This window comes from Vanellus vanellus (genome assembly GCF_965231255.1).
Source record: "Vanellus vanellus genome assembly, chromosome: 3".
NCBI classification, from domain to species: Eukaryota; Metazoa; Chordata; class Aves; order Charadriiformes; family Charadriidae; genus Vanellus; species Vanellus vanellus.
In genome coordinates, this window is record NC_138907.1 from 53,682,414 (window position 1) to 53,696,789 (window position 14,376).

Below are 14,376 nucleotides of genomic sequence, written 5' to 3' on the forward strand. Positions count from 1 at the left end.
AGCACTTTCAGACTTCAAACACTGCTTAACCTCTTGTTTCTTGAAACTATGACAACCCCAGCAAATTGTATCAAAAGATGCATCTGTGGAAAGCAGAGTTTTTCATGAGAATGACCATTAAAAGAAGATTTTAGAAGGCAATGCAATTGACTGTGCCGATGGCAGAGGTTGGGGCTCTCAGAGAAACACCTGAAGCCACAGGACAATACAGCTTACCATAGGACTAAATAACAGTGACAAGAAAATATTGGCTTCAAAATTGCACTGCTGTAGTCTAACAGAAAAGGAAATAATCACATGAAGAGATAGGCAGAGAGGGCAAGCAGGAAGAGTGGCTTCACATGAGCTCAAAGAAATTTCTCTGACTTAGCCAGAGCTACACTGAGCTAGACACCTCACAGGACATGTCTGGTGCAGGTTCCCCCAGATAGGACCCACACTGGACACGCTGGCACTGCCGTGTATGCACCAAGGGGATCATCTGGACAGCTGCTGGACTTGTATATGCACAGACAGGTATATACATTGCCTGCTCAGTGGGTCACTGGCATGGCTTCTCTGGCCAGCTTGGCCTGCTCTTCAGGTGCAGGTGATACATTCAGGTACTGAACGTTGCTGCTCAGCTGAGCTTTTGCACCATCCAACAACAACTCTCCTGGGACCTCAAAGCACAGGTCTTTCACTCTTCTTGCCTGTCTCAACACATAGCTGCACTCTCCCTTGTGGGCTTTTGGTCAGACCAGTACCAGCAGGAGAGACCTCATGCTCTGCCATGCAGGTGACAGCTCTAGTGAGAGCTCAATGCCTAACACCATGGACTATTTTACAAAATGCTGTTATTTCATGACGTTTCCTATTGGTGGCTTCAGAGCTGGCTGTGGTGTGTTGGCTTTCCCCAGCCACCTTTCCAGGTTCTCCGAGGGGCTGTGCTGACTACAGGCTGTTCTGCACCATGAAAACTCTCTTGTCTATTCCTGTGGGGGACGCTGGGGGCTGAGCACAGCCTGGGTGGAAAAGCAGTGTTTGGAAGCTGCTCCAGTGACTTTGCTCAGTACTTGCAAACAGAGAGTGAGCTGCTGCCTAGGGTTACTCCTGCTGTTTCCCACATCTCCTGGAATAATTAAATGCTTTAGGTAGGAAGGGACCTCTGGATCCCTCTGATCCAAACACCCACTCACAGCTGGACCTGCTTTGAGCTTATGTCCAAATTCACATCAAAGCTCGTTGCTCCAGGCCTTGTCCAGTCAGGCTTTCAGCATCTCACAAGGTGGAGACTCCACAGCATCCCTGGGCATCACTTACCTTCTGCAGTCTCATCTCTGGTGGGGTTTTTAACTACCCTCTGCTCTTACCAGGCTGGGGCATTTCCCTGCTCATATTATTCCTAGTGTCACGTCTTTTTCAAAAATTGTTTACAGCAATGGAATGTAGCAGAGGCCAGCTTCAACCTGCATCTGTGCTCCAGCTCTGAACACTGTTTAACATGAGCCTTTGCACCATTATATTCTGCTTCCAGCAGATGCTTGTGGAGTCACCCTGGGAGCATCATTCCCCAGAGCTGCAGAGAGAAGCCCTCACACGTCTCTGCTAGCAGTCCCCAGGAACAACAGAGAGACCTGAACCATGCTCTGCAGAGTGAGTTGTCTCCCAGGGAAGGTTAAGATGGCTCAGCACCTCATGAGCTACTTGAGAGATCAAAAACTTGGAAAGAAAAACCAGGCAGAGAGGGCTTCATACAGGACCAGGTTTTCAAGCCCTTCACTGAATTTCCCAAGTCAGAGAGCAAAACATCCTCCGACACTTGCAATTGTTCCTGACGGAGATGGCCATGAGAGAGGACTCCCCCTCATAAGCCAAAACAGCTGAGGAGAGAACAGGGAAGGGAGTAAGAGTGCCATTGCCTCTCTAGAAACAGCAATAAATTATCGTGAGAACAAGATTAAAAGGTGCATGTAATAACAAAACCGTTAAAGCAATGTCAAAATGAGATGATGCTTACATAGATATAAAAACCATAAATAAAAACATTGCAGATCACTTAAAATCCACTCACCCCTAATTTCAGTTGTTGATTTCAGAGACCAAGCCCCAGATTTCTAACACCTATAAACTGCATTGGGATTACAGCTCTCCCCGAGCCGACACACCAGGTTTCCCAAGACCCAGGGGGCTATCGCGGCAGCCCAAGTGACAGCAAAGGGAGCGCCGTCATCAGCAGTGCCAGGCGGGCGGCTGCCCCCCGGGAGGAGAAGCATGCTTCCCTTCCCTGTTGTGGGACAGTGCCGACCCGGCACCCTCAGCACATGGCAGAGCTGTTCTCCTAGGAAAGACACCTGCCTTTCGAGGAGCAAAGGAAAGCTACAAAGGTAGCCGAGGAGCTCAGCTCCCAGGGGGGTGGTGGGTGGCTGTGCTGGGCAGCGCTGGAGCCATGCCCAGGCAAGCAGCCAGAGACACCAGGAGGGACCAGACCCAGCACCCGCTGCAGCCACTGGCCTTCAGGGATTAGACTTTTTGGTCCTTTTTTTCAAAGGGTATATTTATTTTTAAAATAATTCGATCTCTCTGTATTGTAAACAGGCAATGAATAAGCTGTCATGAAAGAGGGCAGGAGAACGAACATGTGCCGGAAAGAGAGAGGGAAAAATATCTCTACCGGAGAGGACTATTTCATCTGAACCGCAATTTCAGATGATTTAGGCAGCAGCTGAAACTACCTCTTGGCTAACAGTATAGTCAAGTATTTTAAATAGTCTGGGAAATAGGAAAATACACAAAACTTCTAAGAAACTATGGGCTCTTTCTAAAGAGATTAGTGACAATACGCTAACTGTATTCTCCTAAATTAGTCCTGCGCTTTGTTATTTTCTAAGTATTTAAATAACTTCTGGTACAGATAAGCATTCTCAGACCTTTTCTGTTTGATTGACACAGCACCTAGCATTTAAGTCATCACCCTGCTAATGTCTTGCTTTTCATTTGCAAACATAACCTTTAGAGGGGAATGTAACCTTTAAAAGAGAATTACACACCCTGGAGAGATATTTTTTTGATCCAAGCCTCCTGTCAGACCCACATCACCGCTTCAGCTGTGACTTGGTTTGGTTGTGCCTTTGGTTATCCCCATCTGCATCACTTGGAGAAAAAGCATCTGCATCTGCTTACCCAGGATTTCAGCCTGTCTGCAGTTAGCCAGTAGTCCTCCTATATAACACTCCCCCAAAACATCTCCCATGTCCCTTGCTAGCAGACTCCACAAAAGGGAGCTGAGTGGTGCCTCCTCTCCATTTCTGAATGGTCATATGCCTGTCCATGCATGGGCTGATGTTTATACTCCTACCACACCGACTGCTCCTACGTCCAGGCAGATTCAGTCCACTTTGTGAGAAGCTCCCCAACTAGGAGCACTTCCATGCAAATATTTGGTGGTATCAAGGAGCAGAAGAGCTATCCCTGACAGTAACCGACTCCCACTGTGAGTAATAGGAGATCCCATTCCCTGGAAGTACATGTTCTTCTTATACCAAAAGAATCCCTGCATATGGTCTTTAAATGTCACAGACTACCCTCCCACTATCCCACTTGGTTTCCAAAATTGGTAACATTGAGAATCAAAAACTCTAGGGCTCTCTATCTGTCTAGACCACAGCTGTCTGACTTTGGTTTTCTTTGTTTTCTTTCTGAATGTTCCAGTTTGGCAACCCCAGGGAAGAAGAGCTATAGCTCACACCAACTGCAAATAAGCGGCATAAGAGATGTGAGACCAGTGGCTCATTGCTGAGCATCATACAGCCCTTGGTAAGCTGGGACCCAGCTGAGGTTTCCCTTCAGAAGCACCGCCTCTACAGCTGCAACAGCACACCCCTGCTGCTGCAGAATTTGGGACACATTACGGAGAAACATTTGGTAGATGTTGCAGTAAGGAGAGCTCACCATCCTGCCCTCCCTACACATTTGTAGGTGTGTCTGTCCACAAACAGTCTCCTCGCAGTGCACATCTATGCTGTGAAGTAAATATTTCTGCTTTTACTTAAATAAGCTCACCCAGGACAACACAGCAGAAAGGCGATGTTACCATGTTCAGTCCCCTTTCCTCCATAAACTTGAAATTTTATTGCTAAAACATTTACTGCAGTGTGGGGCGAAGGATATGTAAAAGGAAGGGAAAGCCTTAGGGGTTCTTGCCCCGATCTAAAGCCTGTTTGTTGACCTGTATAGCACTGGCTACACCTAGACCCTGTTAAAACTTGGCTAGCTGTCTTCTCATTGTAATCATTGAGTGGGTGAGTTAGCTCAGCTGGCCAGTTCCAGCTAAGGACACGTGTCCTCTTCCTCAGCATTGCCATGCTCCCTGCTAAGTCCTTCACTGCACAAGCACACACACCCAGCACAACCCTGCAACTCGTCTCTGCATTCAGTCCTGCACTCGCCTGCACAATTTCTCTCCACTGTACAACAGAAAGTACTGTGTGCCTCAGCATGGCCTCCCTCCATCTAGGGAGTTGACTAAAAAAGGTTGTGCTGCCCAAACTGATAAACAATCCACATTTCCTTTCCTCTTAGCCTTGGCAATGAGGTGCCACCCTGAGCAGAAGTGAGGTGCTGCCAACAGAGACAGACAGCAGGAACCACCTCCTTCAGGACATCCCCTCTATAGTGTCCTTTACAGGGTGGGGAAAAGCAGTCCCACCCTAACAGCTTTGCAGCACAGGCAGCTATACACTCCTGCTTGGAGATACATCCCTGAGATGAGTGTTTTCCCACAGGCTAGAGTCTGGAACATCAACACAAAATCCCAGTGCAGATTTACAGTAGCAGTGGTGTGGCTAGAAGGAACTGCACTGGTGCACTTTGCTGATCTCTAAAGCAGTAGCAAACCACCTGAGTGAGACCTCCCTGGGAGAAGGAAGAGGTTTTGCACTGGGCCTCTGTAGTTCCATTACTCTCTATAGAAAGGAGTGGGAACTGGCTGAGATGGGGACATGCGAAGAAATGCTCGTACATGACTAATGACTGGGAAACACGGGGGCTGAGGCAGCTTCTCATTGCTTCATAACTTTGGCAGATGGCAGACATTTTCCATTGTAGTTTGACATGCAGACTAACCTCAGACTTGTAATCTTGGTACTTGAGAGGCCTTTATGCAGCGAGCAAGTCCCAGAACACTTCAGTACACCTCATCTCTGTAGTAATGCAATGCTTTAAATGACTACATGTTATTAAAAGCTCCTCAAAATGTAGCAACTTTGAGTAGGAGTTTGGAAGCACTTTACTGCCTGTTACAATTATATTTCAAAGTGATGGATGAAACTCTTTGGTCAATAAAGAGATTCCTCTGCCCAATTACAACAGCATACACGAGCCTCCACACGCGTTTTAAATGGCATTCATACAAATGGCCAAACAGAGGCTGGTTTACCCTTCCACTTCCAGTGACAAATGGTTTAGGACAATATCCATCATTTAGGGAAACCTGGGGAGATGCAGGCTGTTGCTGCATATTCCTTATTTGTTGCTGGGCAGCTCTTCTCCATATCTCTTAACCTCCGGGCTGTCAAACTGGTGTCTGTCGCACATCCTTACTGCAACAAAACACCCTGCAAGCGCATGCAGTGGACAGAGACAAATTACCTTTTTTTTCCCTTTCTGTGAAAACTTCTGTCAGAGTGCTGAGGGACTAAGCCAGGACACTGTCCTACTCCATCTCTTGTTTCAAGATAAGCACTTAACAGTACAAATGCCCTGTGTCCCGGGGCATTGTGGTTCAAGGCCTAAGGAACAGCTTAGCTTTGAAAGCGTTGGAGGTTTCTCTCCCGAGTACGGCCCAAGGCCCAGCGGGTACCTTTCCGTCCCTGCCACTCACATCACCTGGACTCACTGAGTCTCCTAGGACAGAAGACCTGCTCTGTCCTTCTTTTTTCTTATGTCTATCCCTGACCAAAGCAAGAGGGAGGCAAAGAAACTTACCATCTCCCAAAGAGGGGAAAACAGCAGCTGTCCTAAAAACAATAAGAAAAAACAAGGCCCAAACCCTCAGCCCATAGCAGCTGGCTCAATGGCAGTGACAGAAAAGTAGCCCCACTGGCGTAACCCATGCAAGCAACTGCTTCAGCCCCTCTCATACAGGGAAGGCTTAATTTGAGCTTCATAAGACATTCAGCAATTGCTGCTCCCTCTACTCCTCTGTCTGTCCTTTTTCCCCTTTCCCTCCACTGCTTAATATTAATCCCACCACGACAGTGGAAATAAGACAGGGTGCTGCCATGCCAATGACAATAATCACAGTAGTTCAACACTTTGAGGGCGAATCGTGTTGTTTAATGCCTTGAAGGAGGACAGCAAAAAGACCAGCTGTTCTCGACTGCCATGTTGGCTCCTGCTCTGAGAGACTATAAAAACTATGAGACAAACGTTATTGCTTTGCTTACAGGTTTCTCTGCAAATGCTGGCTGACTGTTATTTTCTGAGACAGCTGGCAAGCAGAGGAGTTAAGAAGATTTATTCCCAGCAGGTGCAGTAGGGTATGTTCAGATGATCATTTGTCCACCTCAGACCTCACACTTTGGCAATAAATTGTTGCCACGTCTTGAAATGGCGTCATCTACGGTGTGAAGACTTGCTGCAGACAGGGCATACTGGAATCAGTCCCTTCTGCTGAACTCCTGCCAACAGAGGCTGCCCATAAGCCTAAAATATGCCAGCTGTGCTGTTGCTGCTGATGACCACATAGACTTCCCTCTTCCTTTCATCCACCATCACAGGCGACTCAACCTGCAGACGCGATTGTAATTCATGCATGTGCCTCTAGGAGTCATCACCACCAAAATGTCTGAATAAAATGGCTATCACTTTGCAAGCTATCACCAGCTGCCCTTTCACAGAGTGCTAGACTTTTTCCACTGAGACAAAAGTACATAGTGCCAAAGCCCAGCAGTATTAAAGGTCAGCACAGTTTCCTGGGGAAATTAGGTTTATTGACTTCTGTATGTCCTGGGTACTTGTGCCCCTCACAAGGCTCACCCAGCAGGAGATGGCAGGCAACACGCCTACTACTTCAAGTGTTACAGAGTACAGGGGGTGACCTGGGCTCCCTTCCAGACCCCCAGGCAGGAGCATGAGGCTGCGCCCCCCTACCCGGGTCCACCACAGCCCCCCAGCACCCCTGCTCTTCTGCCTGCTCCATCCACTGCGCAGAAAGGCCATCCTTCCCTGCTCTCTTCCCCCTGTAAGAGGTGCTGCTGTCACCAGCCTTCCCCCCAAGCAGTGCCAGCCACCTGCTACAACCAGCATCATTTCATCAGCATCAGCTGGCATGAGCCAGGGATGGATTTAGCTCAATAATTACCCACTCAGCCTCCCTCTCCAAGCAAAATCTGAGAAGCCACCGGGTTCTTGTCCCACTGCTGACGCATGCAGCCGCTTGTTCCAGTTTCACAGCGTGCTGTGCAAGACTCATTCAGTTAAATGGGAGCAGATTGCACCAGGCCAAGGTCTGCTGTGCAGACTGACCACCTGCGACAGTATTGCGTCGGAGGGGTCGCTGCCAAGTTTTACACATAGCGAGGGACTTTGCTGATATCTCAAAACCTTTACATCATCCCAGATCCAGTTTGCTCAACTCTAATTCAGGCACGACTGTGCTGGGTTGTGTGTGCAGCACCAGTGGACAACTCCTCCTCTGATCTGGATTGCCCTCATGGAAAAGCCTGACCTAAAGCAATAGAGCATAGAGACCCTTAGGCATGTCACTGCAGAAGTAGGGACCTCCTCTCAGAGCCTGTTATTCATCCAAAGAAGATTTTAAAAAGGAACCTTTAGCAGTGCTCTGTCACTTGACACTAGACCAAGCTAATTGGCTTTGCCATGTGTTTCTCCTGTGGTGATTTCTTAATAGATTTTGCTCTTCTCAAATCCTGAAGGAGGAATACCCCGGTATGTTCTCCCAGCACCCCACTGTAACCCCAGCACTGAGACTCAGGAGTCCTGCAGCAGCAGATGATGCAGCAGGCACCTCAGGTACTGCTAACAAAGCAGTGGGTGTTTTTTATCAGTCCACATTCCCGCTTTTTCCTCTGCTTCCTTCTGCTGATGCTACTGTGAACACCTTTGCAGAACACAGCTATCTAAGATTACAAAGCGGCCAGCCAGTGAGCAGCATGCTCCTGTCATGCACAAATCAGAGCAATGTAGTCAGATACTGCAATGCCATTCATTTCACAACTCCTCACCAATCGTTCCCTCCAGCCATATGATTTATCTTCTTCGGGGTGCTCAGAACTGATTGCAATAGCCTGTGGTTTGCCTGCCAGACCTGCTGTATCATATGACATCTTTTCCCAGCAAAGGCTTTACATGCCTGCATTTGCCCTCTACCTCCCCTGTCACACTGCAAATCTGCATCAGATCTGCACTTGCCATAGGCCTGGAAGAACTCCTTCAGTATCCTGACTTTTCCTTCCCCCCTTTTTTTTTCCTCCCTGAACATATAGAATCATAGAATGGTTTGGGTTGGAAGGGACCTTGAAGATCATCGAGTTCCAACCCCCCTGCCACAGGCAGGGACACCTCCCACTAGACCAGGTTGCCCAAGGCCACATCCAGCCTGGCCTTGAACACCTCCAAGGATGGGGCCTCAACAACTTCTCTGGGCAACCTGTGCCAGTGCCTTACAACCCTCAAAGTGAAAAATTTCTTCCTAATGTTTAATCTGAACCTGCCCTCTTCCAGTTTAAAGTATCACTACATGCCCTAGTAAAAAGTCCTTCCCCAGCTCTCCTGTAGGCCCCCTTTAGGTACTGAAAGCCGCAATAAGATCTCCCTGGAGCCTTCTCTTCTCCAGGCTGAACAGCCCCAACTGTCTCAGCCTCTCCTCATAGGAGAGGTGCTCCAGCCCTCGGATCATCCTCGTGGCTCTCCTCTGGACATGCTCCAGCAGGTCCATGTCCTTCTTATGTTGGGGACTCCAGAGCTGGATGCAGTACTCCAGGTGGGGTCTCATGAGAATGGAGTAGAGGGGCAGAATCACCTCCTTTGACGTGCTGGCCCACTTCTGATGCAGCCCAGGATACGGGTGGCCTTCTGGGCTGCGATCGCAAGTTGCTGGCTCATGTTGAGCTTCTCATCAATCCGCACCCCCAGGTCCTTCTCCTCAGGGTTGCTCTCCAGCCATTCCCCGACGAGTCTGTATTTGTGCTTGGGATTGCCCTGACCCAGATGTAGGACCTTGCACTTGGCCTTGTTGAACTGCATGAGGTTGGCTTGGGTCCACCTCTCCAGCCTGTCCAGGTCCCTCTGGATGGCATCCCTCCCCTCCAGCGTGTCTACCTCACCAAACAGCTTGGTATCATTGGCAAACTTGCTGAGGGTGCACTCAACCCCACTGTCCATGTCGCTGACAAAGATATTGAACAGTACAGGTCCCAGTACCGACCCCTGAGGAACACCGCTCCTTCAGGTTGTCATGTAACTCATTCTTTTAACTTTGTCTCCATGGTCACTTCCACTGTTGATTCACCCAGACATATGGTGCCAGAAATCTTAAGACAGTTGAAAGAAACAGAAACATTTCTGCACACAGGGACAAAATGAAGCATTTACAAGTAGACACATGAGAAAAGACATGTTTGGTGACCTGATGAAACAGAGCACACGCCTGCTTAAATTATGATTTGTTAGAGCCTCAGATGAGCAAAAGGAGGGTAAATTAAATTGTCTTTGCTGGATGTGTAACACATTAATAGATATCAAGCTCCTCTTAATAGCTGATCTCAAAGCAACTTAGCCAGAACGGGAGTGCCACAAACTTCCTTTTGAGATGAAGAAACTGAGCCTCGTGGGATGTGATTTATCCAGCAACTGTTGCAAAACTGGGAACAGCACACAAGTGCCACAGGTCACAGTCAAGTGCCCCCCAGCTGAGGTGCCCCTGGCCAGCAAGAGTTCCTCTAGGAGCAGCAGTGACACTGATGATGGGACTTGCTGCCCTGGCACAGGGAACAGATGGTCCCAGCCTGTTGCTACTGACAGACTGTTACTCCCTGGCTTTCTCAATGTGTGCCTCTGGGAGCACGAGTGGAGGGTGTTTCCACAAGTATCCCGTCATCCCTCCTCCCTCCCCTGACCCTAGAGGGTGTCCCCAGGAGAAGTGTGGAAGAAGGCGCAGGTGGACAAGGTGTTCACCAGAGAACATTGAACCTTTCACTCCCATTTATTGCTGCAACACAAACACTGATTTCATTTTCTCTTTGCTGCACCCAGTGGCTCAGCACTGCTGGAAAATCACAGTGGCTTTGCTAGATACACAAACTGCTATCATAAACGGACTCTGAGCACAGTCTTATGGGCACAACTTACAGGCTTTCACCTATAGCAAGGCTAAAGGGGAGGGGGCAACAACAAAAGAAAAGGAATCTCTTTTTTTTTTTTTTTTTTTTTTAACATCTGAGGGGAATGGCTAGCACAGACTGCCCAGGTAGAAGACACCAGGACCTAACCCCTCACAGTCCCCCAGCAGAGGGGCAGCAGTACCTTGGAGGCAGCAGCATAACCTTCCCACCGCAGCTGTCTCCCACCATTCGCTCTGGAGGCAGGCTGCGGCTCCTGGGCAGCATTCGTCCTCCTGCCACCCAGCCCCAGCTGCCACTCTCAGCATGGGCAGACATATGTCATTCCCAGGGACCAAAGTTTGACACCAGCTCCTTGTGCGTGACTTGCAGCCCTCCAAGAAGCCTTGATTTTGGCAATTGCACACAAAAGTCAGTTCTGAAGCTTTGTCTAGGGCCAGCCAGGTGCTCTGATTTATGTTCTTCTGAGCATAGATCCTGGCTAAAGCTGCTCAGGTCAGATGTGGTGCTCAGGGCACAAAGCTGCTGCTCTGAAGAGCCTGGAACCTATGAGCAGATCCAGCGGTCTCAGCCGGATGGGGGAAGGATGGTGAATTGAAAGGTCAGGATAGGCACTGCTTTCCAGTTCAGTGTTTGCTCAGAGCTTCTCCTGCTGTGCCCTGCTCCGTGTTTCAGAGGGCACAGCTCCAGTGCAAGCACCTAGTTAAAAACCGCAGTGGGAGGCTCATGAGACAGGCAGGAGCCGGAGCCCGCAGTTGTGCCGACACGTTTTGTGGTGCACCTTGATGATTTCCTAGCCAGCCCCTCTAAGCACACTTCATATTTTTCACCACTGCATTGGTGACCGTTACTGTCAGGATGACCTTAAAATACACGCTTCTAGTGTGCAGCCTGTGTGCTGGAGCCATACCACAGCACATCCACGGCACAATTGCAGATTACACAGAGGATCTCCTAGGAAAGCATTGTAAATGATCTTTCACAGCCTCATTGAAAAGCCACTATATTTGCCAGCCCTTACCACTAGTAGTAACAGGCTGCGGTTCCCTCACTCTGACATTTCAGGACAAGCTGAATGATAGCTTTGGGTGAAAATGTGGGTTTGTTTTTTTTTTTTCCTTTAGTAAGTACAGTCATTTCTGCTGACTCCTGTCAGATCTCAGAAGGGCAGTCTGCCACCGCTCTTTCTTATTACCTCCAGACTTAAATGTTCAGTACTGGAAATACAGAGAATGGATAATATACAGTGATCCAGATCATTAAGGGGTATCGGCTGCACTTGGGGTTTACACCACCAAAGTTGCTGGCCCAAAATTGAACACCAGAAGCCTCAGCTGCAAGGACTTAACTCTTTATTTTAATTCCCTCTGTGACAGAGCAATCTCTGTGTGAGGTGTTTGGCTTTGCGTGGCTTTGGAGAGCCACCCTTCAGAGCAGCTCACATTTCCCTAAAAGTTTGATGCTGACATTTGATCATACTCGTTGTCCCAATTTGCTTGTAACTCACAATGAAACAAATCCGGGAAGGAAAACCAGCTACCAAAACAACGACCCTTGTGGCAGCAATCTCATATCGGGACAGAAACCACTGACTAGAGGACAGGGATTTTCCTTACCTCGCTGACGATGGATGAGTGGGGCTGTTTATACACCCAGTTATCGTGGCATGAGGCGAGCGGCAGGTTGCCCACACTGTGATTGCCATAGAGGGCGAGTGGGCTGGCGCAGCTGACAGAGGCGTCCCACACGACATCCAGCCTCTCGCACTCTCCTTTGGAGGACCCGTTCCCCAGGCGCAAGGGCAGTACCGTGAAGTTCCGTTCCTCTTCCAGCGTCCAGCCACATCGTTCGCTTAATTCGGCTGCCCCGGGGATCCTGCACCAGTAGTCGCCCGGTGCCTGCCCAAGGAAAACCACGCTAGCGAACAGGAAAGAAAAAGTTATGCCTGTCTGGCAAAGGAGGAAAAAGACCCTCTTTTGAAATCTTCCAAATTCCCCAGCTTCCTTCAAAACCTCATCGAAAGATGGCATTATGTGAGGGTGGTCTGTCCCGTCGGAGCAGTCCAAGAGATGGCAGAGTTTGCTTTCGCACTTCGCAACGACTGCTGCCGCTTCCTATAAATGTGACCGTCTCGCTTCCCCTCGCTCCCCTCCTCTCATGTGCACACACGCACGCACACACACACGCACCGCCACACGTGGGTGTGCAACGCTGCTGGCATGAGTGGAGCCGGGGACGGGGCAAAGCCGTGGGCGGGCGTGCAAGCGCGCGCCCAGGCAGACACGCGCGGAGGGAGGCTCAGGGCATGTCAAGTGGCGTGGGGCTTACACACAGCCCGGGAGGAGCGCGGTTTAAAGCGCACAAACATATTGTAGGAGAGGAGGGGCGTGTGTTTCCTATTCATCCCGAATGTTAAACAGATTATGTAATAAACCCAGTTAACCCTTTCGGGGCGGGCGAGCCGCAGATGTCAGCTCCCAGCACTGCTGTGACACATCGATAGGTGCAAGGACAAAGCAGAGCGTTAAATGGGAAAGAGCGCAGAAGCTGCCGCAAAAAAAAGCAGCAGTGAGTGATGCAGCCTCTCTGTGGGATGGCAGCAGCAGCAAGAAAGTTGTTTCAGAGAGAGCTATAAAGTTTTTCCTTGAGCAAATAGAAATGAATACTGTCGCAAAGTTTAATTACTTCTCCAAAGCACTGCTTCGCCATCTGTACAGATCTAATTTGCAAGAGTCTTTCCTTTCTGTGGTGTAAATAAAGCGAGGCTCACAAACCACACCAGTCCAAAATCCAGGATTATTTTTTTTTAAGTTCGATCTACCTGTTCAAGAAGGTTTTTATATGACCTTGTTAATTTTAATTTCACAAAGTCTTCCAAATATTTAGAAGAGAAATGACCCATTTTTCTTCCTCAGAAATGAATGGAAAACAGGTTATTTCACTTTTCTGTTCAGCTGTTTGTTTGAGTGGGGGGAGAAGGGAAGGGGGAGCCAAGACTGGGGTGCATTCTGTGTGCACATGGGCATATCTTGTGCAGAACTCCCTGAATCAAATCAGACATGTGATGACAGGTGTTTTGCACTTTCCCCAGGATCATGAGGTCCATGGCCACTCTCTTCTCTTGCGAGAAGGAGCACAGGGATGGCACCTATCAAAGATGTCTCCTGCAACCCCTTGTCTCTGGTTACCTACAGCTTTGATCATGGGTCTCTATGATTTTGAAGTGAAGTAGAATCTCTAAAACAGTTAGATCCAGACTGAGGAAGTATTTAATTACTATGTTGACTGTCTGACATAGACTTGGTAGCAGACATGAAGACTGGTGCTGTGGTGTGAGTTTGGCAAAGAGCCGCGTTGTTTTATAGATGCACTGCTGTGCTTACATCAGAAGATGCTTTTGAGGGAATTTTGTTTGACTCCTGGTTATGCTGTTTTGCAGAAATCAAGTTTAGAGGCCATGAACACATCACTTTTGGGTCCAGGTCTGTATCTGAGGAGATGGGGCGCTATCTGATGTCTGGTTTCAAACAAGAGAAGCTCTATTATCCCAACAGGGCTAACTGGGGGAGTCAATCATGCTGAGATGCCAAAGGTGAGATGGATTATCCTGACAGCTTCCAGAGACCAGGGAGGATATTGCCTCTGTAGGGACCACCACAAAGACAAATAAATGGGGACAGAGCCTGATACTCAGCCTGTGCGCTGCTCTTGCAGGTCTGCTTGGGGACGTATTAAACCTCCACAGCTCCTCAAGCTTTACCCCAACAAAAACTGTTGCTTTTATCCCTGTTGTGTATTAGCTCAATTCTGAAGCATAAGGGTTAGTCCCCTGTAAACCATGTACCCATGTAACTGTGCTCAGCATTTTACCTGTTTCAGAAACCCATTGGTGCAATTACCATGGCCACCTCTTAGCTAATAAGTGGCGCTAGACCAGATTCAGTTGCGTGAGAATTCAGTCCACTATTGCAACTTTGCTTCTGGAGCTACTTTCTTTCCCAAAAGAAAGCATGGTCTAGTAGCTGGTTGTCAAAAT

The 14,376-nt window shown here is 48.7% G+C and overlaps 1 protein-coding gene across 1 annotated transcript in view; it reads right to left on the reverse strand.

Moving 5' to 3' along the window:
• Positions 1-12,370, reverse strand: part of SLC22A3 (solute carrier family 22 member 3) — a gene marked incomplete at both ends in the record, with an annotated part of 31,988 nt that extends 19,618 nt beyond the window's left edge. Inside the window, one exon of the mRNA XM_082480321.1 lies at positions 11,957-12,370. Coding sequence (XP_082336447.1) covers positions 11,957-12,370 — 414 coding nt within the window. The remainder of the gene's footprint in view (positions 1-11,956) is intronic.
• Positions 12,371-14,376: the final 2,006 nt, after the last annotated feature.